The sequence below is a fragment of the Perna viridis genome, chromosome 14, assembly GCF_037379345.1.
Source record: "Perna viridis isolate PV_CMFRI_1.1 ecotype Kerala chromosome 14, ASM3737934v1, whole genome shotgun sequence".
Classification (NCBI taxonomy): Eukaryota; Metazoa; Mollusca; class Bivalvia; order Mytilida; family Mytilidae; genus Perna; species Perna viridis.
In genome coordinates, this window is record NC_142458.1 from 25599629 (window position 1) to 25626764 (window position 27136).

A 27136-nucleotide genomic window follows, 5' to 3' on the forward strand; every position below is an offset into this window, starting at 1 on the left:
ATTTTTTATCATATAAGTAGTACAATGTAATCATCATCCTAATTCTGTATAGATAATTATGAGCACAATTAACACACAATAAAATGTATGCATTTATTTTATGTGATCGAATTTATAAATAAACATAAATATATTTCTATAATAAAAATTAAGCCAGTCTACTACTAACAGTTCTTTGAAACAAACAATTGCAATGATAAAAATTGTAGTTGTACTAATTTTAATTGTGCGTATTTAAAATTAAAATTAAAATATAATTGTGTTCAGTAATAAAAAAAAAATGTTTGTTTAATGTGGTCAATATTTGTGCATGTATTTTGCTTGAATGGCCCGTTAATTAGGACAAATAAAATATTATTTCATTTTAGAGTCAGTAGACTACTCCGTGCTTTCGCGATACGTAGTACTTTTATTTGAAAAAAAAAAACAACAAAAACCAACAAATCGTAAGTGCAGTTTTTTTTCTCTGTATCTAGTTAGTCTTTCAACAAACATTGTAAACTCAGCTGATCACAGCATCTGAACAGTTTTATCGCTCTCAGAAGGATCAAGAACCAGCTGTGATCCAGAAGTTTCCAGGAGAGCATCTCAAATGACATTTCCTTATATGGACGGCGGACCATAGACATCCACAAATCCATGTTTCATATGAAGGAGACGCTTGTAGATGATTAAAAAATAACACAGGGAGTAAAACGATGAAGCTGGAGGTAAGATGGTATTCAATTATAAGCCCTTTAACGTTAAAACGAAAATTTTAAAGATATTATAAAGTGCGCTCTTTAATGCGGAGTTAGATAACGTATATACTTCCTGTAAAACTGAAAGTCGCATGAAAATTGCTACATCTTTTAGATTCAATGTTTACAGCTGAATTGACGTAAATTAATGCAAACCGTTTTACAGTAAAAGAGGTAAATTAGTTTGTAAACGATTGTTATATTCATATACGTTTAAAATGGGAGCCAGTACTGTCAGAAATTAGTTAATTGAGGAGAAAATTAACTTGTCAAATTAAACTATTGATAATTTTAGATCCCTTGCTGTGGCATATCATTTTTAGATATTGTATTCTAGTATTTTTTTATGTAGTTCTATATAAAAAGGGAGTGTCAATGGTTGTATTATCAACTGGGTTAGTATACATACTCGTGGCCAGAAAAACCATCAGTATCCAGATTGTGTATGTAAAACATTCAGCTTAAAAATAGCATCATGGCAGCTTCATTCTTTAATATCTGGTAAATGCAATTGAAGACCACACCAGTCTAGGAAATAAAAGCTAGCTTTGATGATCAAAGGAAATCAAATCTTAACTTAATCCAAGATTGGGATGGTCAGAACTTGGCACCCAAATGTTTACAAAATTGACGTAATCAGCTTATTAAAACAGACCAATTTGACCCAAAGACACCATGACAATAAGAGAACGCTTATAGACAATAAACACGTTAACTGTATTACCATTATGGAAGTTCATGATAATAGGGCTGACACAAATTTACAAAAGGACTTAGGTGTTTTAATTCACATGTTTCTTAGGAAGCGTTTACGGTTTCACATTCCTCATATTATGTGTCATTACTTTAAAACATTTATTTCATGTATACTCAGTCACTACAACTACTGATACTTAATGCCTTGAATAATTCTCCTCTTTTTTTTTCTCTTGATGTAACTTGATCTGTTGTTTGATGTTCAGCTCCAATATGGTGGGGGTGCAAATTGCAAATAAAGCATTTTTCTTCTGCTTCATATTTGTCACAGAAATCTATGTAGTTTTACATCCCTGTTATTAATGTCACTATTAACTCTGGCCACAAGTAGTAGTAGTAGGATGGCAGAGTGGTTGGTATTCTTCTTGTAAGCACAAGGTTATCACTGCTGTGGATTTTAGTGGCACATATGTCCAGGTTTCCAGGAACCTACCCTAGCCAAGGGGTTTTGCTATTTTTCCTGCTTTGAAAATGGGACTTTACTCCCCCACAAGCCTGGTGACCATTTCAGCCAAGCGGTTAAAAAAAATGTGTCCGTTAAATAGTCCTTAAAAGCTTATGTTACTTGTTGACTTGTATGTGGACACGTGTAATACTCCACATTAAATAAAATAAAATTAACCTATATCTTCATTTTTACGATTTGTAATAGATAAGCTGGAAATATGAAATCAATAAACTATTTTTCATATATTTTTAACTCTAAAGGAAGCAACTTTTAGCAGTCAATGGAAATCATTGTTATATATATAAAGTAGATAATTAATTTCTAAAGCCCATTAATGCTTATACTTTCTATAAACAGAAGATTTAGCAATGATTATTTGTATGAATTACAGAAGATTAATGACGTTTCAAACTAAAGTTTTGTTCAAGTATGTACATATGTATATTTTGGTACCAGTTTTCTTCCAGTAGGGCCGTATAATTCTGGACAGGCTAGTGGTATAGGAAATAGTTATTTTTATCTGATAAAAAATTAAAATAATTTTTAAATCGACATTAAATGGTAGGAGATATTCTTTGAAAACTAAATTATTTTTAAAAAAATGTTATGGTTGTTTTTGAGTGAGAGAATATAAATTATGATTCAAAGAATAACTCAAGTTCCCTAATTTGTTTATATACATATGTATTTACATGTTATATTTTCAAACTTGTATGAAACTCTTTGCCTTAAGTGCCACATTATATATGTATATATATGTAGGTATTCAATTTTTGAATATTGACAGATGGCTGATGCACAGTGTTTAAGAGAAGAAGGAAACCAACATTTTAAAGCAGGAGATATAGACAGTGCTATAACTTGCTACACAAAAGCTTTGGATTTGGGAGATTTGAAAGATGCAGATAAGGCCATCATTTATAAAAACAGAGCTGCATGCCATCTGAAAAAAGAAAAGTTTTCTAATGCTGTACAAGATGCAACTGCTTGTAAGTTTTTTAGAATCTTTTTATATTTGTTTTTGTTTGACTATCCAGTTTCTAGAATTCCCATTTATTCTTGCCCAAAATACATGTAAGTACATGTATGTATCCCATTACCCTATTTTTTGGTGCCTACCCTAAACATTTTATGGCCATATTGGCTCAAGCACTGAAATCTGGATTGTTTCCCCATTAATGAAACTTTGTATGTATTATTTTAGTTACTTTATGTTCTTTGTTGTGTATGTCTGTTTTCCATGTCTGGTCTTTGTCCCTGGATTGCTTTCTTTTGATTACAGCTAGAACCTTTGTTCCCTTGATTACTCTCTCAATGTAAAATATTTTAAAAAGTGAAATTATTTCCTTACATACGTACTTACCCAATTTTTTTGTTTCTTGGTGGTAGCAGGGAACAGGACTATATTTTGTCTAGGCCTTACCATTCCAGATGAAGTAACATTAATTATTGCATTGTTTCTCTTTTGGGAAAGTTAACATTCATGACAAAGTTTATTGTGGAAAGCCGTACATTTCTAAAATTCCAGAGTAATTATTTACACGATTCACTGATCCCAATGTGTGTTTTATATTAAAATGTGAACTTTAAAAACAAACTTGACATTTTGAAAGCGAAAACTTATATGGTTTATTTAAACTGAGTAACATGTACCTTTCTTTACCATATTTCAAAACAAACTGTAAAGCATTGGCAATGACATCTTTACTTACTACATGAAGAAAGTATGCTTACTAAAAATTTCAAGTTTGTAACCAATATTTGATATTTCTTTATTTTTATCAACTCAGCCTTAGAATTAGTACCAGATGATCCTAAGGCCTTATACAGGAGATGTCAGGCTTATGAAAAGTTAAACAAAGCTGAAGAGGCATATAAGGATGCTGCAGCTCTGGTTAAAGCTGACCCTAAAAATTCTGCAGTACAACCAATACTTAAAAGACTTAATCCTGTTATTCAAGAAAAGGTATTTGATTATGGCTGCCATGGCAATATAAAATCTGTCTCAATTCTTTAGTCTTCCAAACTTCCATGGTAACTCCAATCAAAGCCTTGATATTATATGTCATAACAAACAGTCAAAAAATATTTCAGACGTACAATATGTATGTAATTATTTTAAACAGTTTCATTGCACTAAGCCCAGACTTCATTTGAAGATTATTCCAGTAATAAAAAAAATCATATTCAGTGGTTTTATAGATAAATAAGTCAAGGTCATATAATAATATTAGATAGTCTCATTTTAAAAATACAGGTGATAAATGTACAAGTATTACAAAGTATGTCTTAATTTTCTGACTTTTTTATTTACCATGTTTATTTTAGGTGAAAGAACAAAACAGCACAAGTTCAAAGGTGGCACAGATGTTTAACTATACCTTTGACCCTGGTTGTGATAAGGAGAAAAGACTACAGGTGGGTAAAACTATGAAGTAAAATTACTGTATTTTTCGGACTGTAAGTAAACTTTTTTTCAGCAAACCGACGACTAAACTCAAAAGAGATCTATGTTTTTTTGCATTGATTTCAGTCAAAAGTCAGCTTATACTCCACATTGTCTTATAGGTAAAAAAGTATGGAATGTGAAAATATATTGATTGCTGTCCTAGATAAAATAAGTCATGTCATTGTACACATCATACTTGTAGATGAAAGTACATGTATAGAGAACTGACATGTATGCCATATGGTTGTGTTGTTCTTAATAGCAAGATTTACCTGCATGCAAAATCTTATCTATTTTCAATGAATTTCTTAAAAGTTATCAGCCTTGTATGTTTTCCTGTAATAATTTCCACAATTTATTTTTTCTCTTATTGCGAAATTATGTTTTTAACTCTATTTACAAACTAGATACATGAACCATCTTCAGGAAGAATGTTGACCATGCGATAAGTTAGTTCAGTTCAAATACTGTAAATTGGCATATTTTGGTGTTAGTTTTATTCTGGTTTATTTGGTGCCTCTCTGAAAAGTGTCAAAATTCAATACTCCAAAATATAACATAAGGGGAAATTTTGACAGCCAATATATATTGATGTACTAGATGGTGTGGACGAAAGCAAGTAATGTGAAAACTAACAGTTCTAAGGATTTTTTTACCAACAAACAATTACTGACAGCAATAGTGATGAAGTTCAGAAACTAGCAGGCTACATGTCTTTAATTGTTTTACAACTTTTTTGGAAAAAAACAAAACTTTTACTAAGTACATGTATCTTTGTTGTTAATTGATTTCTATCTCAGAGTAATTTATCAACAAAGACAGGCAGATGAGCAAACATTATGTTTATGAAAGGATAACAAAGAATACTTTGTTTTCACTGAGAGAAAATAATTTAAACACTTCATTCTGAATGCATCAAAATTAAACAGAAAACTGCCAAAGTAACCAGACACAAAAATATCCCAATTTATGGTATGATGGCATTAACCCCCGACCCAACCTCAAATAGAATAATATTAGATTTGGGAGCTGAAATTCATGGGGAGCATTACATAACATTTAATTTTGATCAGATTGGGCAAAAATGTCAAATATTATTTTTGATTGTCTTTAAGTTCAAATACTATTTTGTTACAGGCAGCCAACAACCTGGTTGTATTAGCCAGGGAGGAGGCAGGGGCCAAGTTCATCTGTGAACAGAATGGTGTAACTAAACTAAAACAGATGCTTGATGAGAAAGACCCAGAGATTATACAGGCATCCCTTAGGGCACTTGCTAACCTGAGTCAAGGGTCGAAAACAAGGGTGAGTATCTTCCTTGAAGTATTAAGTACCAGTCCACATAAAATTCAGACACTGTCAGTGGTAAAGTGATTCATGGTGTAGAAAAACACACCAAACAAATGATGCTTTTTCAGTCTATATATATGTTATACTTTCACTTAACAAAAATCATTTCTGCACTTTTTAGAAAATCATACTTTTATCTATCACTAAAATCAACCAAATCAAGAACGATAACTCTAGTAAAGTGTCAGTTTTATCTCAAAGGTGCAACACCAAAATGAAAAATTAGACTGGTTATGTGATCAGAAATGGTTTCTGAACAAGAAATAAAACTGAATACCATGGGTTTTTGATACGCATGAATCACTGTCTATCGGATTTTTATAAAGACTGCTAGTTTAGTGGAATATTAAACTTTTTTTTAGTCATTATCTTTGTTTGTGATATTTCAGTGAAAAAAAATGAAAACGATAACAAATATTACTTATGCTTCATTTATAATGCTAATAACACTTCAAAATTTTCTCTACTGACTATAAAAATAGTAGATTTGGTATGATTGCCAATGAGACAGTCATCCAACAAAAGTTAAGCAATGAACAATCAAACTTCTACAGGTCATGGCTGTATGTGAATGCAAGTTTGTTTTTTTTTAGATTGAATGCATACAATTTAGTAATACAACAGTGAAGTGGAGAGGCTTAATGTAAGTCTATCATTGCAAATCATACTTGAAAACCACTTCAATACAGCAATAATATGATATTTCTCTATTACTTAAATCTAAATTGTAGAGTAAACTGGTACTTGATACAGTAGAAATGAAGAAAATGGGTATACTGATATCAGTAAGCAGTGAACCAGTCTCTACATCAGCTTCATTTCTGTTTGAGAAAATACTGGTGACCTTAACAGATTTAGAAAACTACAGATCACAACTTCAACATTATAAAGATGAAAGGAAAGCAATGAACCCATGCAGATATCCTAAGTTTGAATTAGGTATGGTGATCAATTGTTGTACTTCAAAAACAAACAAAACATGGTGTTTCCTGTTCCATATCATTTTTATTTAGTTTTTGTTACTTATTCTTGAATATTATATAAGGACACAATTAAAGATATTTTAAAACCAGATTTTCAAATCATTTTCGGTACAGTTTTCTGTTTAGAATCAGTAAGTGCTTACTTTATAAGGAGAAATGGCGTGGTGTATATGTCAAAGAGACAACAACCCTGCTGGGATGAAAATGTCAGCCCTAGGCCACCCATTGGTCTTCAGTGAACAATGAGCAAACCCTTCTACTATAGGGCATGCTGCAGCTGGCCCCAAAACATCATCATACACAGGTAAAGCAAAAGAGTTGCCCCTATATACTGAAGTAACATAAATATAAACTTATGGTGAAAATGGAACAAGACATACATGGCCATAAAATCCTGACTTGGGACAGGTGCAAAGAACAGGATGGGTTAAAGTTTGTTTGGGTAGATATGTTGGTAAAATATATAACTTTGCCACCTGCCATAACTTAAATAATGCTGTAGGAAATACAGGTACATGTACATTTTCTCTAGCTTAGTCCTAAAAAATGCCTCTCAGTATCTTGTTGAGTTATCAAATGAAGTAAATGCACTGATGTCACATTTAACCTAAGAAAATTATGTCTCACAGCTGTCCAAATATAATAGATGACTTTCACTGGAAAAGTTCTTCAATTATATCTAAGTCAATTGTGGTCAGCAGGCATAAGATCAGGTTGCATTTTAATGGGAGACCAGGGAACAGAAACTTGATTTCAATTACTGGCAGGAATTTTTAAATGATACATATATTATAGAAGCATTTAAGATATTTTAATGTTTGGAGACATATTTCCACATAACCATTAATGTTCTTGTAACCTTCAAATCTGATATCCTTTTTTTTGTCTAGTATATAACTGAAAACTAAACAGAAGTCGAATTTTGCTGACACTGAAGAAGACGATTGCACATGTGCGGAGGTGCTGTTTTGTCTTTTGATATGTCGATTGATACTATTTTTTATTTATTTATTTGTGTTATAAAAATTTGGAAATTATGGGTTCTGCAGAGATGTATTAAGTTTTCTCAGAAGAAAGTCTCGCACATTCTTCTCATCAAAAGAGACTTTGCCCATAGCAACTTTCTGTGGGTAGAAATAAAGACCAGAAAAGACCAGAAGTCAAAAAAGGGGGAAATGCGTGTTTCGATGTCTTCTTTGGTCATTATTTCTACCCACCATTGATTAATTTTTAACATCCATATTTCACATTTTTAACATTTTGGCTGATACATACAAAGACTGATACTCAATTTACTCATTCATGAACACACAAACTTTACAATATATGAATACTTTATTCAATATTTAAGATGAAGATCAACAACAGTTGACAGACATGGCTTTAACAATGTTGGTACGGATGATAGAGAATGCTAAAGTTTCTGCATGTGGCAGGGACAATGTGATTGAGCTACTGATCAAATATGTTGTCAGGGAGACAGGACTGCACTGGACAAAACAGTTTTTGGAGACTGAAGGTAAGGGTGATTAAATGACGAAGAAATAAAATTGCAGAAAACACCTTTACAACCTGGCTTTTTAAAAAAAAATAGTGCTTTAGATATGAAAATCACATGTAATTTCATGTACATCTGTTGTGGTGTTTGGTACGCTCCCACAAAATAGGAATTTGATATCAGAAAGCAACCTAATTACTTAGGATTATGCCCAATTTCAAACTTCGTTTGTCTACGCCGGACTTGACTTTTTATGAGCAACTCGGCGGATGTTTCTAGAAAAGCAGAGGACGCTTACCGTACCGGTGCACCTGGTCCATGCTCCCAGTTTTTAGTGGAGTCCAAGTTGCTCATTTACTTTTGTTACTTTGTATGTATGATTTTAGTTACTTTATGTTCTTTGTTGTGTATGTCTATTTTCTATGTCTGGTCTTTGTCCCTGGATTACATTCTTTTGATTACCGCTATAACCTTGGTTCCCTTGATTACTCTTTCAGTAAAACCTCAAACAGAATTTGAAATCAACCCATCCTTTGGGGTTGTGTATAATTGTGATGTAATTCAGACGGTTGGAATGATGAACTGACTGACAAGTTGATTTCATTATACCAGCCCCTAGTAAAGTGATTTGCAATTTTGATGTGATGTCCAAATTAAGATGAATAGTTGATACACGTAGATAATAGAAATGCTATACGATATAAAGTACTGTATTTGCTCTGATGAACAGAACTTAGACCTTTTCAGTGCCATCAGGTTTTTCATTTCAAAATCATAACAGATGAAATCTGATTGGCTGAACAGAAAGTTGAATGGAGTGTTTTTAGATCCTATTGGCTGTGACTGAATGGAACAATTGGTAGGTCTGATTATAAGTAGATTATGATTTGACCTATTACAGGATTAGAAGGTTTATTGGCTGTAGCCTCTGCCATTAAGCAGCATGAGACCTGTACTTTACCAATTACTGATTCTTCCAAGATGCATTCTTCTGTCTGTATGTCCAAAATCTATGATGATCTACGCAGCGACAAGGAAAGAGATTTGTTTAAGGACAAATGTAACAACTTCTTCAAGTAAGAGCTGTATTGTGTTTTAAAAATCCATAGGGAAACAATTGAAAAAATTCAACCCACTTAATATTTTCTTTTACATTTTATTTGCAATCTGTTATGGAAAATATCTACAGTGTTCTGTTAAATATAGACAATTTTTGGTAAAGGTGTTATGACAATGACATTGTATATTACCCCAATGACATTGTATATTACCCCTTGAAGATCTACATATATTACTTTTCTCTATTTTTCTTACTTTATAGTTTCAGTATTTATGATTTGTTCCTTCTCTTTCAGAGATCTGTTTAGTGATCAGTTATATGAATCCAAAGTGGAAGCCATTAAAGCAGTCTCTACGTTATTACAGGTAAAGTTCCACAATGGCCAGTTTTAAAAGGGGGAGGGTTGTGATCAGGCCTAAGTACTTTAATCCTCCCATATTTTTGTGCCTGTCCCTTGTCAGGCATTTCTGGCCTCTGCATGTCATGTTTCATTCTTGATTTCAGTTTACGTGTTGCCTGAGTATATAGAGGAAGCTATTTTGCTGTACCTGTGTATAATGTTATTTTTTAGGTCAGCTGCAGACTGCACAGTGGTTACCCTGTCATTTAGTGAAGGTTTATGTGTGACTGACATTTTTCATCTGAATGGAGTTGTTATCTCTTTAACATATTCACCGTATCAGTTCTTATTTTCTGAATACTATTAGAATTTCATGTATCAGAAAAATAGCTGGAAAATTAAAAAAACCCATTCCTTACAATGAAATGACAAACAGGGCATGGATTGATAAAGTTTTGGAAAAAAAATTATCAAAATATATACATGTATAACCAACTGAGGATTTTGTAAGATAATTATATTTCATCATACAGCTGGTTACAGCTGGAGTTTAAAATAGAAAAATTTTCACCTTATTTGGTAAGCCCTGACTTGACAAGACTTATTGAAAAGAACCAATAGCAGAATTTGAGAATTGTAGGGGGGAAATAATCACCCTTTCGGCATTGGAAAACAGCCTTATTTTGGCTCTAATTCATCAATAGAAAAATCAATGTACGGTAACAGTTTGATAGTTCATAAAATACTGAATAAGCAACAGCTGTTGTTTTATAGGGAAATAGTAATGTATAGATTGACTCAATTCTTTTTCTATATTTTTTGTTACATGAATTTTTTACCTTATAATGATATTTTTTATTTTTAAATGCAGCTTGGCATATATAAACATTACATCACATTCATAGACAGTCATTGCACTAAATATATTTTTTACCAACCAGCCATAATATAGGTTTATGATGCATTGTATTGCAGTTACAAAATATACGTTTTCTAACTGTAATTTTTTTAGGCTAAAATTATTCGTTTTATCTATAAATAATCATGTTTAATATGAAAAGTTGTTAACAACAATATTTTATCACCAAAAGGAAGAGTTGTATATTGGAGTTATCTTTCTTAGCATTAAATAAAACTTTGAATGAGATGCAGTAAATTAACAAGAATTTGAAAAAAAAGAATAAATAATAAATAAGGGTATTCACTTGATTTGAGAATGATATTTTCATTTTGTCACTTTATATATTACCTAATTCAAACAAAATTAAATTTCACACTACTTCATCATTAGTATTCAAGCTGTACACTATTGGTAAACACATAATTTCAAAAAGTATACAAGAGTTAAAATAACACTATTTGTAATATCTACACGTGTATCTAGTATGTTAAATAAGAATAAAAAAAGTTAGATTTCGGGGAATATATATCCCTGTTTAATCAAGCTGAATTGATATTTAAGGAATGGCAGTTATATTTTTTCGGTCTATGAAGAAATAACCTCGATCAAGTGGTGCGTAGCAATTTATTTTCAAGTCTGCATTATGGGCATTTAAGTTATTTCAAATAGACTGAAAAAATAAAACTGTCATTCATTATTATTAATATTAGTATCAAAATTTAATGAGTAAATTATTAAAAAAAAGGTTTATGGTATGATAGTCACATTACAAAATTTGGTCTATGAGATGATAAACAAAAAATTTTATCCAATCAGAAAGCGTGTTATTTCTGAAATTATATTATATATCAATATATATGTTGATGTCAAATTAAATGTATTGAATAGAAACATATAAACCAAATATTACACTTTAAGTAACAAGTATTCTATGATACCCAGAGCCCATAATTTACTAAAATGAATAATAATTCACTATGTATAATTTTTATGTTGCCAACACTTGTCCATGTTATTATACATGTATGTTCCTTTCACAGGTGGAACTTCAACCCCTCAAAACTTTCTCAGAATTTCTCTTATTTATGAAATACTCATCATTGTTTTATATGATTAATTCTTTTATTATTCTTTTTCTAGGGTCCATATGAAGTTGGTAATGTGATACTAAGTTTTGAGGGAGTGACAGACATTATGTTACACTTAGCAGAGAGCAGAAACTCCTTACATCAGGTAGGTAACTAGAAGTGTCCATACATAATAACATTAATTTTTGACGAGACTGAAAATATTACAGTGATATCTGTCAAGATGTTCTGTTCTGTCAAGAGGTTAAGTAGCACTCTAGCTAAGAATCATGCAAAATGTGATTCATGGGTGAAAGGCCTACATATTTTTATTTTTGGTATTTTGATTGAATTGCCATAGTCAACAGAAATTAATATTTGGTTTTTCATAAAAACCATGTTCTTAGGAGATAAAAATTGTATAGAATGCACTGTAGATTTCAAAATTAAGGGAGATAACTCTGTAAATGACACTCAAATACAATAGAATCTATTGGATTTTCATTATTGATTATCTCCTAAGAACAGACAAACTGGATTGAATAATTACACATTTCATAGTATATGTAGCCTTTTTTGGGTGTATCACATTTTTCAGATTTTGCATGATTCTTACAAAGACAGCTACTTAAAAACTGATTCTGTACAGTTTATTAGCCTGTCTTTGTTAAAGAAGTTTTATGGTTGTCATGATGAACTTGCAGATTGTTACGGTGTATCTATCTGCACCATGAAAACTGATTTGTTCAACGTGTCATAGTTTTTCCTTTCGTCTTTCGTCTGATCTGGATTTTTCTTTTTATGAGAAATTCAGCATGTGTTTCTTTAAAATCAGAGGACGCTTACCCTACCGGTGCACCTGGTCCATGCTCCCAGTTTTTAGTAGAGTTTAGTTGCTCATTTGCTTTTGTTACTTTGTATGTATTATTTTAATAGTTATTTTGTGTTTTTTTGTTGTGTGTGTGTGTTTTCCATGTCTGGTCTTTGTCCCCTGTCCATTCTTTTGTTTCTGTTAGAATCTTGGTTCCCTTGATTACTCTTACACCTGTTTAAAGTAAACTCTGAATAAACTTGAAAAAACTTGTATAAACCTGACAATTTCTAGGGTCCTTTCAAATCAATTTAGTTACATTTTATGCCAGTATTATCCAACCCCCATCCACATATGTTTCTGTCTTTAAAGGGGTTAAGGTGATACATATTTCACTGTAATTTATAAAATGTTAGTGATTTTTCAGATGTTTTTGCTAGACCCTTCCATTCCTGACATTTTTATATGACCATGACTTATGTAAGATCATTGTTGATGTAACACCATCTCACTGATGTGTTGTACTGAACAATTAAAAGATTATTTTCATCACTATACAATATACATGTAATGACTGTTTTCGATTAAAAAAATGTATTCATCACTATATAATATACATGTAATTACTGTTTTCAATGAAAAAAAGTTTTATGAACAAGTAAGCGAGTTGAAAATGAAAAAAAATCTGACATATATAAGCTCATTTTTAAATTTTAAATTTAGCATCGTGGGTGTATCTCCAAATTTCTGGGGTTGTAAATTAAATTTTGTTATTTCAAAGAGTTATCTTGATAAATGTGTAAAACATTACTTTGATGATTATGAGCCCATGAAAGAACTTGTCATTCTATAATAAGATTTGAATTTCAGCAAGTAGCAGTAGAAGCTATTGTACACTCAGCATCCAAGAAAGACAAATGTATGGGTTTGTTAAAGAAAGCTGTACCATTACTGCAGAATCTAGTCAAAGACGGGGATGACCAGGTCAAAGTTCGTGCCTTAGTGGTAAGTTATGTTACTAGTATTTGTGTCCCACCCTCAGTTATCAGTCTGTAGGTTCCTTAGTAAAAATTTCATGTCTGGGCTGTAACTTTGTTGTCTTTTGGTGAAGGCTTATGATATTTGGCATGAGAGAATATCAGCTCAGGCATACCATGGATGGAGACCTTTGTCCTTAACATTTGATCTAAAGGCCAAATGAATGATTTAAGCATGACAGATTGTTGTTTGGGCTGTTACTTTTGAGCTCACAAGTGGTTGGTGACCTTGATCTTGAACTTTGATCTCAAGGTCAAATTAATAATTTTTGCTTTGATTATTGATTGATTTTCACCTTTGTAGTTCTTATGTATCTTGATGGTCCTTAATTTCTTGCACAATTGCTCTTTATGCATTGTTCTACAACTAATGAGTTTTGTGATCTTTTAATACATTGTCGTTTGTCTTTTTTTTGTTATTATATTATTTAGAAAGGGTATACATACTTCAATGAACATAAGGCCAGAGAAAAAAAATTGTCTGTGTAAGGTTACCCTACCTATCCTAGCAAATTTCACTGGTATTTTTCCTAAGAAATAATTCAACTATTAGTTTTAGTTGAGCACTATTCTAGTTCAGAAATCCCTCCTAAGTGTCAATATATAAAAGCTTACAAAAATATAAAGATTTTACCTACCTACCTTCTCTTATTTTTTTCACCAAATGAAACATTAAACAGCCATATTTTTTTCTTGGCCTATCAGGAGATTTTTGTCGCAGGTCATAAAGATTAATATAATAAAGTATCTTGGTTCATTGAGTATTATATTTATTTATTCCTTTCAGGGACTATGTAAACTAGGGTCAGCTGGAGGATGTGATGCCAGTGATAAACCTATGGCTGATGGATCAACTTCTACTCTTGCCAAAGTTTGCAGAAAGTAAGTAGAAACTAGGGATGTTGACTTGAAAAAATGAGATGGTTTACCTTTTAACATGGCATATTTTATGTCTACTTCCACCTATATTCAAAAATACATGTATGATATTAGGCTTTGTTTAAGGGGGACAGAATTGTTTGTACTAAACAAATCCACTTTGTTTATGATGCAAAATCATGTTGTTGTGGAGGATACTGGTATCTTGACCAATGAGAATATGAGACATTTTAGAACACTTATTCTGCAACAGCATTAAAAATTCTAACAATTACTTCCAAATTACTTATATCATGTCAGACAGAACAATTATAAGCCATTCCTGTTGTAGAACCACCTCCCTATTGGCAAAAATAAACGAAGACATAAATACTAATGTAAATTTACTGTAATTGATGACAAAAACCATTGATAGTCATTATTTACTGTCAATGATTAAACAGACCACAATGCTCTAAAAGTTACTGAATTAGTTGTTCAAATTCATATGTATCTCGTACATATAAAATGTCATAGATATTTTCCAATTTTTCTTCAGGTTTTTGACAAATTCCAGTAAAGATATTGAGTTAAGACGCTGGGCCACAGAAGGTTTGGCTTACCTGACATTAGATGCTGAAATCAAGGAGGAGTTAGTGGATGATACCCCTGCTCTCAAGTCACTGATTGATGTCACTACCGTAAATATTCTCGAACATTATAATACCCCATGTTTGAAAGCAAAGTGGTACTGTCAACACTGATATTTTTGAGACAGTTTTATTTTCCCTATTTTTCATGGTTGGCTCAATGACTTAAAAATTCAACTGTCTTAAACATTTTCTTTGAAGAACAAATTAACATAAACAGAGGAACAATCACAAATTTTTAACTGAAAATGTAGATCAATTCCAGAAACTGAAAAAAAGATGTGGTCAAAATTTCCTGTAATTAGGGTGTGTGTCAAATTTCTGTACCCTTAGTTTATATTAGATTTCTTCATACTTAACTTACAGAATGCTTCAGTTAAAACCAAAAATGTTTGGAAAAATCTCCGTATCAATCTACAGAAAAATATATCATTGGTTTGAAATATGCAATCAATATATTCCCTCTCTATGACAGTTTTATGAAGAAAAAAAAGGGGGGGGGAAGTATTTTCTGTTGGTTTTCTTGATGTCACTGATGATGCTGCATATTCATGTTTCATATAAGAATGAAGTGTTAAAATGGAACAGTCATAATTTTAGATAACCCCAACTAAAACTGTGTTGTTTTACCAGAATCATGACAACATCAGCTGTGAAAAAAAAGTTTCTCATTTCTTTAAATCTATGATTCCTTATTGTTTTGGTTACTCACCTTTCCCAGTGAATTATCCCATAATAATTCTAATCGTGAGATTCTTCATGCCTATAGCCGTTTTTGATTGGTTGAGAACGTCGTTGCCAGAAAGTTCATACATGCATGAACGCCAGTCAACTTGAAACCAATATGGCAGCCGTGTAGTTTGAAAGAGTGTGGCAACGAACTGAACAGCATAATATAGCCATAAGAATAGTTTATTACATGCACATTGATTTTATCGGTCAAGTTAGTTTACAGAGAGTAATTTTTAGCTCGGGGAAAGAAACTTATGACTGAACACTTAAAAACACCTCGTTGTAATTTTTCTTCTTCCTTAATAATTATATTCCTGTTGAATTGTTTACATCTCGTATTTTTGAATGCCAACTATCACTTTGTCCATGCTGCCTTCAATGTCGTTGTGCAGCCAATTATGTGTAAATATTCGTCTGCGCTCCCATATGTGTGCAAAGGAATGTGTGTGTATTGAAGAGTAAACATAAACACAGTGTATCAATATAACCGACTGGGGCTCTCAGAGACTAACTTTGACTGTCTGATAGAATTATAAGGATTGAACAGCTATTTTCGGTTGTTCATACATGTATGAACATGTATTCATACATGTATGAACGACCGAAAATAGCTGTTTAATCCTATAATGTTACTCTGCCGTACATGTCAGAATGTTCTAGCATGTTTTAATGATTTTTAGATCTTTATCAGGACTGTACTTTTCATTAATTTTGGTTTGTACTTCTACACAGGCATCAGACAAGAATGTGTTGTACCCAGCAGCAACAGTGTTTGTCAATCTTACAAATAGTTATGATGTTAAAGAGGTAGAACCGGAGATGGTAGAATTAGCCAAGTTTGCCAAACAACATGTTCCAGAAACACATGATCTAGTTTGTATATTCATTTCACCTTTATGCCTTGCTGTTTTGTCTCCCACCGCTATGTGGGAGGGGACACCAAAATACTAGTGTCTGTTCAGTCATACTTGTGGATGAAAGTCCTCGGAAACCGCTTGACAGATCTTGTTCAATTTTTGTAGGATTATTAGCCACCATTTGTAGTTGATCAAATTGCACCATTTGGATTCAACAGATTTTACAAGAATTATGGGACTCATATGGCAATGAGTTGCTTATGAATCTATATTCTTTTATCTTGCACAAGGTTTTGAAGTGAAATTATGTTCTTTTTTTCTTTGAAGACTACTCCGGTAGGTCATATTACCTTCTAGCTAGGAACACATGTATATGACTCTAATTTGAGAAAGGCACCACCTTAAGTGCTAGCAAAGGATTTTTGACTGGGTTGCACTTGTGCAAATTGGCTTATAGAATAGTGAAAATCAGATTGGCAGGGATAATTTTTTCATAATATTCTCTTAGCAACTATAAATCACACTCATTAGATATTTGGTCTGCAACTTCAGTATGGGGTCCCATATTGTGGGATGCAATTTCAGGTCTGTAGCACTTATACTTCCTGTTTACTGACTGTATTTTTCAACTTAACAGCTACCTGGCCACTTCAGTCTTTGATCCATAAGTTATAATGTATTGAAGTCAGTGTTGTTGTGCAAAGATGAAATATTTCAAGTTCTCCTGTTTTGTGATAAGTGACTATTCCAGAGATTTGTAGGTTTTTAAGTTTTTATTTTCAAATAGGTTAAGTAGCTTTGTAAGTTTATTAAAAATTCATGCAATATACAATGTATTAAAGAGAAATAAGTTGACTGAGAGTTCTATAATCAGGAGAAAACGATAAACAGGGACAAGACATTCTGGAATTCTTAACCAGGAAAATAAAATCAATAACAGTTTGATACTCGTACAATTTGTATAAAGATAAATTTATCGTGAATTTTATCGATCTGTTTTAGGATAAACCAGAGCCTGTTAAAAGGAGAGTTAACAAAGTAGCTGAGGCAGGAGTGTGTAGTGCTTTAGTGGCTCTGTGCAACACAGATAGTAAAGCTAGTAGGGAACTTATCAGTAGGTCAGTGAACCTTAGTACAGACTGGCATATAATGTTCATGGGAAAATCATATGTATTGAGCTTCACGTGAAATTCACATGTACATATGTAAAATTTGTGTTAAATTTCTTGTGAAATCTGTCAAAATAGGTATTTGATCAATATAGGTGAATTTGTGTAATAAGACATAGGCATTGATTTTGCCTGTGTGAATTTGTTAAGCAACAGGTTGTATACATAAAAGCAGTTTAGCCAAACATTTGTTTTATTTCACAATTTAACAATATTTCTAAAACTGTAGACTCACTTGAACCTACAATGTGTAGTTACAAGATTTCACTCTTCTATATAATTGTATTACAGAGTATATCTTGCCATTGCCACAGAGGAAAATCTGAGAGGACTGATTGTTCAACAAGGGGCTGCCAAGGTGTGTAGGATAATTTGGGATAAATTTTATACACTACCTTGGGAGAGGACTTCCATATTTAATGAATACTTAATCTAATACCTTCTATTTAAGCAGTTACATGTATCTACTAACTGAAAAAATGGTGGTAAGCTAAAATAAAAAAAAATATCCTAGATTCTGATCCCCTCTCGACCTGGTTTTTTCAACACCTCAAGAAATCTTATTTTGATTTTTTACCAATTCATATCAATTTCTTTAAAATTGACAGCATTTTTCTCTTACACTGATAAATAATAAAAAAATCAAAATTCACCCTTCTGTCCAAAATTATGAGCAAATTTTGATGGGAATCTGGAAACGTTTTTATTATGGCCCAAAGCTTTATCAGTACTTGAAGTTTGGGTTTGATATTTATGATAGAATTACTGTTGTTTACTGGATATTAAGAATCTAAACACCTGTGCTAGTGCAAGATAGGGAAATATAAGTCTCTCAAAGCTAAGATGTGATTGTTCTCTAATCAGACATCTTTCCTTAAGATGTCTGAGATTTCCAAATCTTGCTTGAGAAAAGTGGGTGTTTAATTCTTTTCTCACTTCGAGTTAGTTTTCCAATATAATGTTTGAATTGGAATTACCTGCATCAAACAGCTGATCATGACATATCAGGCCAGTGATACACCACAACAAGGTCACTTCACAGTAGTATAAACAAACTGCAAGAAATTATCTATCACTGGTTATTCTCAATAAAATTACAACATGTAGTCTAAAAGAATTTTTAAACACATATTCAATATTGGTAGGATATGATTTTTCATTAACTCTTTATGCACACATGTTCTGTCTCCCCCTGTGGGTGAGATAAGGAAATTTTGCACAGCTTAAAGTAGGAATTTTCTTGTTTTTTCAGTGAGAAAAGGTAAAGAATAAACAAACTCAAAAGATGATACTTATTTTGTGGTTATTTTACATGAGTTTTTGTCTCAAAATTTGTGGTTAAATTTTCACAGTGTGTATTGTTCATTTTTATTTCACTTATAAAATCTTTTGTTTTTAATGAAGATGGTGATTGAGAAGGTTTTCATTTACCCACTCTTGCCTACTCTGAATAAAAATAAAATTACACACATACACACACAAATTTGCCAATGTACAGTATAATGACTATTAGCTTTGTTTTCAGGCCTTGCTGAAATTAGCCATTGAGAACAACACCGAGCCTGGACTAGTGATAGCTTCCCATGCCTTGGCTAAATTGTCAATTACTATGAACCCACAGACAACCTTCCCAGGGCAAAGGGTAAGTCATAGAGTACTCAGAGATACATGATGTGGCATCCAGTCACTCTAATCTGGAAATTTGCAACGATTTTTTCATTGAAATTTTAGATCACAGTTTAATTTTCTATTTAGATGATTGAACTTCCAGCAAGTTTATTTTCATGTCTTAACTTTCAAGTGAAATGAAGCATTTCCATTAAGAAACAACAGAATTTTTTTTTATGCCTTGCACATGATATTTTGTGCATTTAACACTCAAAAGACTCAGAAGCTCTGTTATAACTTTGCATTATTCATGGTTTGAGGAAAAGCGCTGTTTCAATAAAATAAAGAGAAGGCTTTGATTTACATGTATTAATATTTTACATTTTACTTGACAAAAGCATGAGGATCTCAAATTTAACTGAAGTACAGTTTAGTTTATACCCTGCCAGATGAAGTGATATCCTTTGAAAAAGTTAAATGTCTGTCCGTCTGTCCTTGACCCAACTGTTTCCAGATGATAATTCTAGAATATATGGAAGGATCTTTTTCAAACTTTGCATATTTATCTAATATCATGAAATACAGATAAAGATAGAACTTCAGTTTGAACAGGCTGTTTTTCACAAAAGTTATGGCCTTAGTAGCTGTTTTACTCCCCAATTCTCTTGATGAATTAGAGTTATCTTTCTTTGGATATTGAAGAAGTATGTAAGTGTGATGCAATATTAGACAGGGTATCATTTAATGTCCCATTAGACCCCATAGTTTTATATTAAAACTTAAAATTTGTCAACATACAGAAATAAACAAATAAAAGGAAGATTTTTTATTTTCTTTTTATTAAAAGATGTATATTTTATTTTATTCATAGATGTATGAGTTAGTTAGACCTGTGCTAAACTTGCTACACATTGACTGTACAGCTCTACAGAACTTCGAAGCCTTGTTGGCTTTGACAAACTTGACATCAATCAGTGATTCAGTAAGGTGGGTACTAAGAAGTTGGATACCGCATTTAGGATCAAATGTGTTAAATTTAATGTAGTTCCTCTTTTATTCTGTTTAATGATTGATTTTGGTGAATTTTGAGAGTAAGGAAACACCCTACAACGAAATTGCTGTGAATGCTTGAGAGAGTGTTAGTCACAAAAAACAAACCCCTGAATGCCCCGAAATAAGTATGTTTACACTACCAAACATGTCTGTTAGTCTTAGCTGTTAGTCGACATACATGTTCCTTGTAAAAGTATCTACATGTAGATGGAATTTTATGGAATTTCATAGTAAAGCAAGGTAAATTAATGCTTGAAAAAAAGGAATGGCCCAGATAAAAGTTCAGTTTCTGTTTATATATGTAAAATATGATTTAAAAGGAAGACCAAGTATTTCACTCCACTCTACTATATTGAATTTGTCATCCAGAAGTCATTTCATGTCATCCAGAGGTCACTTCATGAACTTTAAAACAATGGAAAATTAATAGTCCTCGTGAAGAATTTGAATTAAAAATTATTTTTAAAATCCTTCCTCTCATGTGTACAGATTACTTCTCACGGTTTCAATTTTAAAGCTCTTTTCTCAGTTCCATAAGCCATGGCCCTCTTCCAAAAAAAGTAGGACATCACTATCTTGGTGGATTCATTGTAATCACATTCAGCAATTTCGTGATTGTCTTTAATTGTCTGTAGTCCTAAACTAACACAACTTAACTGTTTAACTGTGCAAAGCTTGACCCTTGTGGAAAAGTAAAAGTTATTAAACAAGTTAAAAAAAAGTCATTGTTTCTAACGATGATTTGTAAGTGATGGAAGTGACAAGCAAACTATATCAGTGAGTAAGATAGTAAGAAGAAAATTATTTTCACTTGCAGGAAGAAGGTTTTAGCTGAGCAAGGATTTTCTAAGATTGAGCATTACATGTTTGAAGATCATGAGATGTTGAAAAGAGCATCTACAGAGTGTATGTGCAATCTGGTCATGTGTGAAGAGGTAGGTCAAAAGTTACTTTTAAAGGTTAAAGGTTTTTTTAAGACCGTGCTATTTTAAAGATAGCACTGACAGAGTGTACGTGCAAACTGGTCAAGTGTGAAAAGGTAGGTCAAAGGTTACTCCATTGTCAAGAAATACCTTAGGTTTGGAATGTAAGATGTGATTTTAAGGTTAAGGTCGTCTGTGTTAGTATTTTGCAGAATTACTAAATGAAATATTTACAAGTAATTATATCACATGTGTCAGTGTGGTGGATTTGGCTTGAAGCTGCAAGATGAAAACAAAAGGCCTTAAAATACACCAGGCTGAAAAATTGTAATTAAAATTACATAGTCAATGTCATACTTATGTACAATAGGAACAGATATGGTGAAATGCCACAAATGCACCATCGTATAACCTTAAATGCATCATCAAAAGAAAACTTATATTAAGAATTTATTGCAAGGCAAACGATGGTGAGATCTAAGTCAACTTGCCACTCCTGAAATGATCTTTAGGATGTTAGCTGTTTGTTAAAAATAACAATGATTTCAAAGGATTCTGAAATTTTTCAAAATCTTTCATGCTATAACAATATGAAAGGAAAAAAAATGATGGGTTGGTTGGTCGTTTTTTAGGTATAGGTATTTAAGATTTTGGCAAGAAAAGGATTCTCTGGATTTTCCATAGGTTTTGTCTTAGTAGGTTTTAACTTTTAGAAACCCTGAAAAAATAGTAAGAATTTCATGAAAAACATTTTAAGGTGTGCTTAATGAAATTATGAAAAGAAAAGTGGGGGTCACTAGGCAAAAAATATTAATGCTCTAAAATAAAATGAATAGAACCAGAGGAGTCTGAAAATATGACAAAAATTGTTGAACATAGGCAGTGATCATCCTTCAGGAATACAATTACAATTTGTTATGACTTTATTATTTTGAAGTTAAAGGTGAATAGTTATACATTTATTTTCAGTATATGAAAAGCTGCATTTCATGTAGTTATGTGTTTTATGTTGTGTTTTTGAATTCTATGACTTTATTGTGAAGACATCAATGATGGCGAGGAGAGTTCATTGATCTCTCATCAAAATTTTAAAAAAACTACTAAAACATTAGGAAAAACAATTTACATGTGCCTGGGAGGCACTAAGTGTGACCATTGACTGAATCAGATCCACATGTGTATGGTAAACAGAAATTAACTAAGCAATTGATATTTAATTCAATCAGGTGATACCAATGTTTGAAGGAGAAAATGATAGAGTAAAGTTATTGACGCTCTACAGTGGAATTAGTGACGAGGATGATGATCCATTAGTCGCTAGGGCTGCAGCTGGTGCCCTCGCCATGCTATCACACAGTGAGAAAATCTGTCAAAAGATAACAGAGGTATGGATGTTATGAAAAAAATAGAGGAATGATTAAGGGGGATAGGTAAAAAAATGAATTTCCAGTTACAAAAAATTATACATGGGTGAAACCTGAAATGTTCTTGAAATAACAAATTCAAAATGCCTTTTATATCGTCAGCACTATTATATTATTTTTTTAACTTTCCATTATGGTTAAAATTGCTCCAATAATTTTCATGGTTCAAAATGTCTGTGGGCCTAATTTTCAAGCATTTGTAAGAAATTATGGGTAAGACTGATAACGTAATTTTCTTAAACATAATGTTGACTGTTTGGCTATCCCTATCTTGGGAAAAAAGTATAATTCAATTTGTATTTAATAATCAAAGCTAGGGAATGTTTCCAGGACTGTGGCCCTTTTCACAAAAAATTGTAAGGGTAAAATTAGTCGTAAGTTATGACGTCACAATACTATGATGTCATAACTTACGACTAATTTTACTCTTACGAATTTTTGTGAAAAGGACCACTGGTTTGGTTCTCAATCACATTTTCAGTAATCCCTAACATTATACAGAAATAGAGTTGCCATGATGCTATTTTAAAGCTCCTAAATGATATTGCCATTTGGATATTGATACTATTTATGGACATAAGTATGGTGGACCCAGTTGATGATGCAACCATTTATTCTCCTTTGGGAGTATATAACCATTGTGAAAGTCTAAAAAAAAAATGATATAAATTTACATTTTGTTATATTTCCCGCTTGATCATACTGTCTTTCCCTTCTTCTTATCTTCAACTCCTCTCCAATCACTGAACAGAATTTGATGAAACTTTTATGTATTTTTTTTATAAATGGGCATCAAGGGAGCAGTGCTTGAAACAAGATAATTTTTGCCAGATACTTGAAAAGGTAATTGCCTGAATAAATTGTAACAATTGTATACAGGCATATGTATTATAAATACAAAAAAATTAATGTGTTTTACTTTGGTTCTCACTTTAGGTCAGGCCCCATATGGAAATTCTGCAGTCATTGTTAGTAAACGAGAACCCAGAACTTCAGCACCGAGGCTGCTTTATCATATGTAACATGATCAACTCTAGTAAAGAAATAGCCGAGAAATTGTTGGAAGGACAGTTATTAGAGATTTTGATGGCAGTGTCCATCCTAACAGAACCTGAGAGACAGCAGGCTAAGAAACTTTGTGAAGAGGGTCTGAAAAAGGCAGAGGAGTATGGAATTATCAAACCTAACAAATAGGTCGGACTTTCCTGGATTGATAAGGAATACTGGAAGATAAAGCCTAGGATTATTCTCCATGAGCGTTCATCATAAATTTATCATGTGCAGTAAAATTTATGGCTTGTTAATTAGGTGCTATGGAATTTCAGAGAATAATTATGTGAAATAAGCTTTGAAAAACTATTCTTAGTATGAAACTAGTGATACTTAAAACATTAATGAGGGTATTTCTGAAATATCTCATTGTCCTTGCAATGTTGATTTTTTTTTTTTGCATTAGTAATCATGGACTTCATGTACATGCATCTGAACCCAATGTTTCATGCATACAACTGAACCATTCTATTATAAACCATGACATTCTATAAATACCAATAATGGTCTTAATATCCCAGTTTGGTATTTATATAGCCAATAAAACCTCAGCAAACATGTTTTACTTCAACACAATACCAACAATAAGGCCATAAGTTATTTTTTACTGCACCTATTATATCAATCCTACAGGTTTATAAATGTGTTAAGTGCCATGTTGGTTGTAACTTATATACAGCAAGAACTTAATGAGTTTGTTGTTCAACTTCCTTTTATATGCAAAATATGGTTTATTCTGTTTAGTTATAAGCAATCCATTTTACATATCATGTAATTGTGTCTATTGTTGTGTTATGTCAGATGAAAAAAAACAGGTTATTTCAGATCATAAAAGCTAAGGTACTTCGTTTTATTTTTTGAATCCACAATCCATGTGACAAAAAGACAATTAATTTTTTTACATCAATATTTTTGATAAATTAAATGTCAATATTTTTTCCTTGATTTAAAATTCACTGAAATTTAAGAATAGATTAGTTGGAATAAAGTTGTATTTGGTGCATAAGAAACTTTTGTTGTCTTTATGAACTCATTATTATTTTGTATTTGAACAGATAGGAGAAGAGATGAAACCTGAATTTGCCTTTACATACAAATATATTTATCAATTTGTGACATGTTCAAACTTTTACAAAGTGCTAATCATTGTTTGTTTTTCGTTATGTTAATTACTCATTATTATTGGCATTTTCATTTCATATTTTACTGATTCAAATTAGACTGTGACAATGTATTCATGTTTTCATGTGCAGGTATATAACTTCATTGACAATACAAGCTTTAGATCATCACAGATTCCAGAATATTTGCTTTTTCTGTATTCACACAAGCATTAAGTGAAACCATTTTAGTCATATCCGTCATGAAATCTCTAAATGCTAATATTTTATTGAGTTCTAAAATTGCAGTCTAAAGTTCAACTGTTTCATTCAATAACTGCTTGTAGGATTTTACAACACTCCATTCTACTTTCTGTTTGGATGACCTGTCGTAATCATTCAATTAGATTAAAGCTTTCAGTTTTGTGAAATCATTTAAGTACCAATCCATATACAATTCAGACACTGCCTATAGTAAGGCAATTCATAGTGTTGAAAACCCTACGGATTAAACAAAGCTTTTTTGTCTACGAATGCTATATTTTTATATGACAATTGTCTTTTCTGTATTTAGATCTGTACTTTTGAGAAAACTACTCTTTAATCTCCCACTAAAATCAACCAAACCAAACCAAACCAAACCAAGAACAAATAACTCCTGCAAAGTGCCAATTTCATGTACAATCTTTATAAATTTTATCTCAAAGGTGCAACACCAAAATGAAAAACTAAGACTGGTTGTGTGGTATACAGTTGTTTCTAAGCAAAAAATAAAAGTAAATTTGGCGGGTTTTTAACATGCATGAAGACTGCTACTTAATAGGAAAATCCAATGATTCTGAAAAAGGTAATCAAAACAGAAAGTAGAGTGACATGTTGATACATTCTTCATGCAGCTATGACTGAATGGAAAAATGAAGAGGTCTCATTTTAATAAGGTTTCCTAAAACTGATATGTCCTCAGATGATACAGCAAAGTTTCATTGTATATTTTTCTTCATTTTTCATATTTTTTTGTAAATCATTAGCATTTTCTATAAAAGAAGAAATGTCAAATAATGAAATATTTATAGGATACAAAGTGTCCCTTTGGTGTGTTTTGCCATTTGTGTGTGCATGTGTCTTTTATACATTATAACTACTAATTTATCTAAAATGATATCTGGTATCATGGGCTATTCAAAGTTAATTTCATGGTTCTCATACTATTTTTTATAAAAAGCAATGAGGGAAGGAGGAATTTCTGTATACCTTTTTATTGTCCCAAGAAACAAGAAATTTACAGGGATGCTTTACATAACTCAGTCACAGGAAAAAAGTGTCATTTAAATGGTTAATAAAGCATCCTGACAGGAAATGAGGAAGAGTCGAAAAACTTACAATGTTTATTTAAGGAGACTAGAATCTCAGGCATTGCCATTTCTAAGTATAACAGACATGGATTCTTAGGCTACCTCAACCAATAAAATGAAGAAAAAGAAGTTTACATGAAATCTTGATCTTTGACAAATTTTATCCCCAAAATATTTCATGCATTGCCTTTCATTGTTTTAACCTGAAATCCCTTTACTGCCTCTGTAAAAGTAAAATACTTCTGTTTCACTATTGTTATGTATTTGGTAAGTCATGATTAAAGGCTTATTCACATGTATAGTCAGTCAATTTGTCAGCACTGTCAGCTGAATGTGTTGAAATAATAACCAATAAGTATTCTTTGTAATCAGTATTTTAGGCAATTCGAAATTTTTGACTTTTTTTCAACCAATTCTGTAAAAAAGGGTAACATTTCTTGAAAACTACTATTCTCATTCCCACTTATCATTTTAGGAGGTTATAGTTTAATTATATAAATGGTAGCCCACTTATTAAATATCTCAAGAATGGAAAAAAAATTGAAAATTGCTGCTACAGTTTCAAAATTTTAGCTGATATCAGTATAGGCAGTTTGGAGGGAAGGAAACAACCAGTAGAGACAAATTTGCTTACCTGCAATTTGTCCTAAAAGCAAGAAATTAATTTTGAATGGCCGTATTTATCATTGTATCAAACTCTATACTCATGTAATATGTTTGGGAGTTATCATTGTAGAGTATGTGCCAAAGTTTATTGAATGTGTTTTTAGAGTGTGATAAAATAAACAAAATTATATCCTTTTATATGAAGTTATTTTTATCAATATTTACAGGGGCAGATCAAGAGATGTATAAAAGGGGGTTCTAGAGTATCATTTGCTTGCTTTTTTAAAATTCTGTATAAAATACCTAATCACAGT

General features: G+C 31.9%; 1 protein-coding gene across 2 annotated transcripts; it reads left to right on the forward strand.

Moving 5' to 3' along the window:
* The first annotated feature begins 571 nt into the window (after window positions 1-571).
* Window positions 572-27020, forward strand: LOC148598768 (protein unc-45 homolog B-like). 2 transcript variants are annotated; one of them, XM_088560670.1, is made up of 21 exons: window positions 572-710; window positions 2732-2933; window positions 3735-3910; window positions 4273-4362; window positions 5531-5698; window positions 6475-6682; window positions 8078-8245; window positions 9126-9300; window positions 9580-9649; window positions 11666-11758; window positions 13274-13408; window positions 14228-14322; window positions 14858-14999; window positions 16413-16553; window positions 17540-17655; window positions 17998-18064; window positions 19232-19348; window positions 20186-20301; window positions 21185-21302; window positions 22517-22675; window positions 23651-27020. In XM_088560670.1, exons 1-21 carry the CDS (start codon window positions 699-701, stop codon window positions 23906-23908), a joined length of 2826 nt encoding a protein of 941 aa, XP_088416796.1. In that variant the 5' UTR covers window positions 572-698; the 3' UTR covers window positions 23909-27020. The 2 variants fall into 2 exon arrangements, with proteins under 2 accessions (XP_088416796.1, XP_088416797.1); XM_088560671.1 differs by lacking the exon at window positions 572-710 and adding an exon at window positions 804-914.
* Window positions 27021-27136: the final 116 nt, after the last annotated feature.

Excerpts from the sequence above, each read along its gene's own strand:
- LOC148598768 (XM_088560670.1), top strand. Across the intron at positions 18,065-19,231 it reads TTCAACAAGGGGCTGCCAAG|GCCTTGCTGAAATTAGCCAT; the intron begins GTGTGTAGGATA and ends CTTTGTTTTCAG. Across the intron at positions 20,302-21,184 it reads TCAATCAGTGATTCAGTAAG|GAAGAAGGTTTTAGCTGAGC; the intron begins GTGGGTACTAAG and ends TTTCACTTGCAG.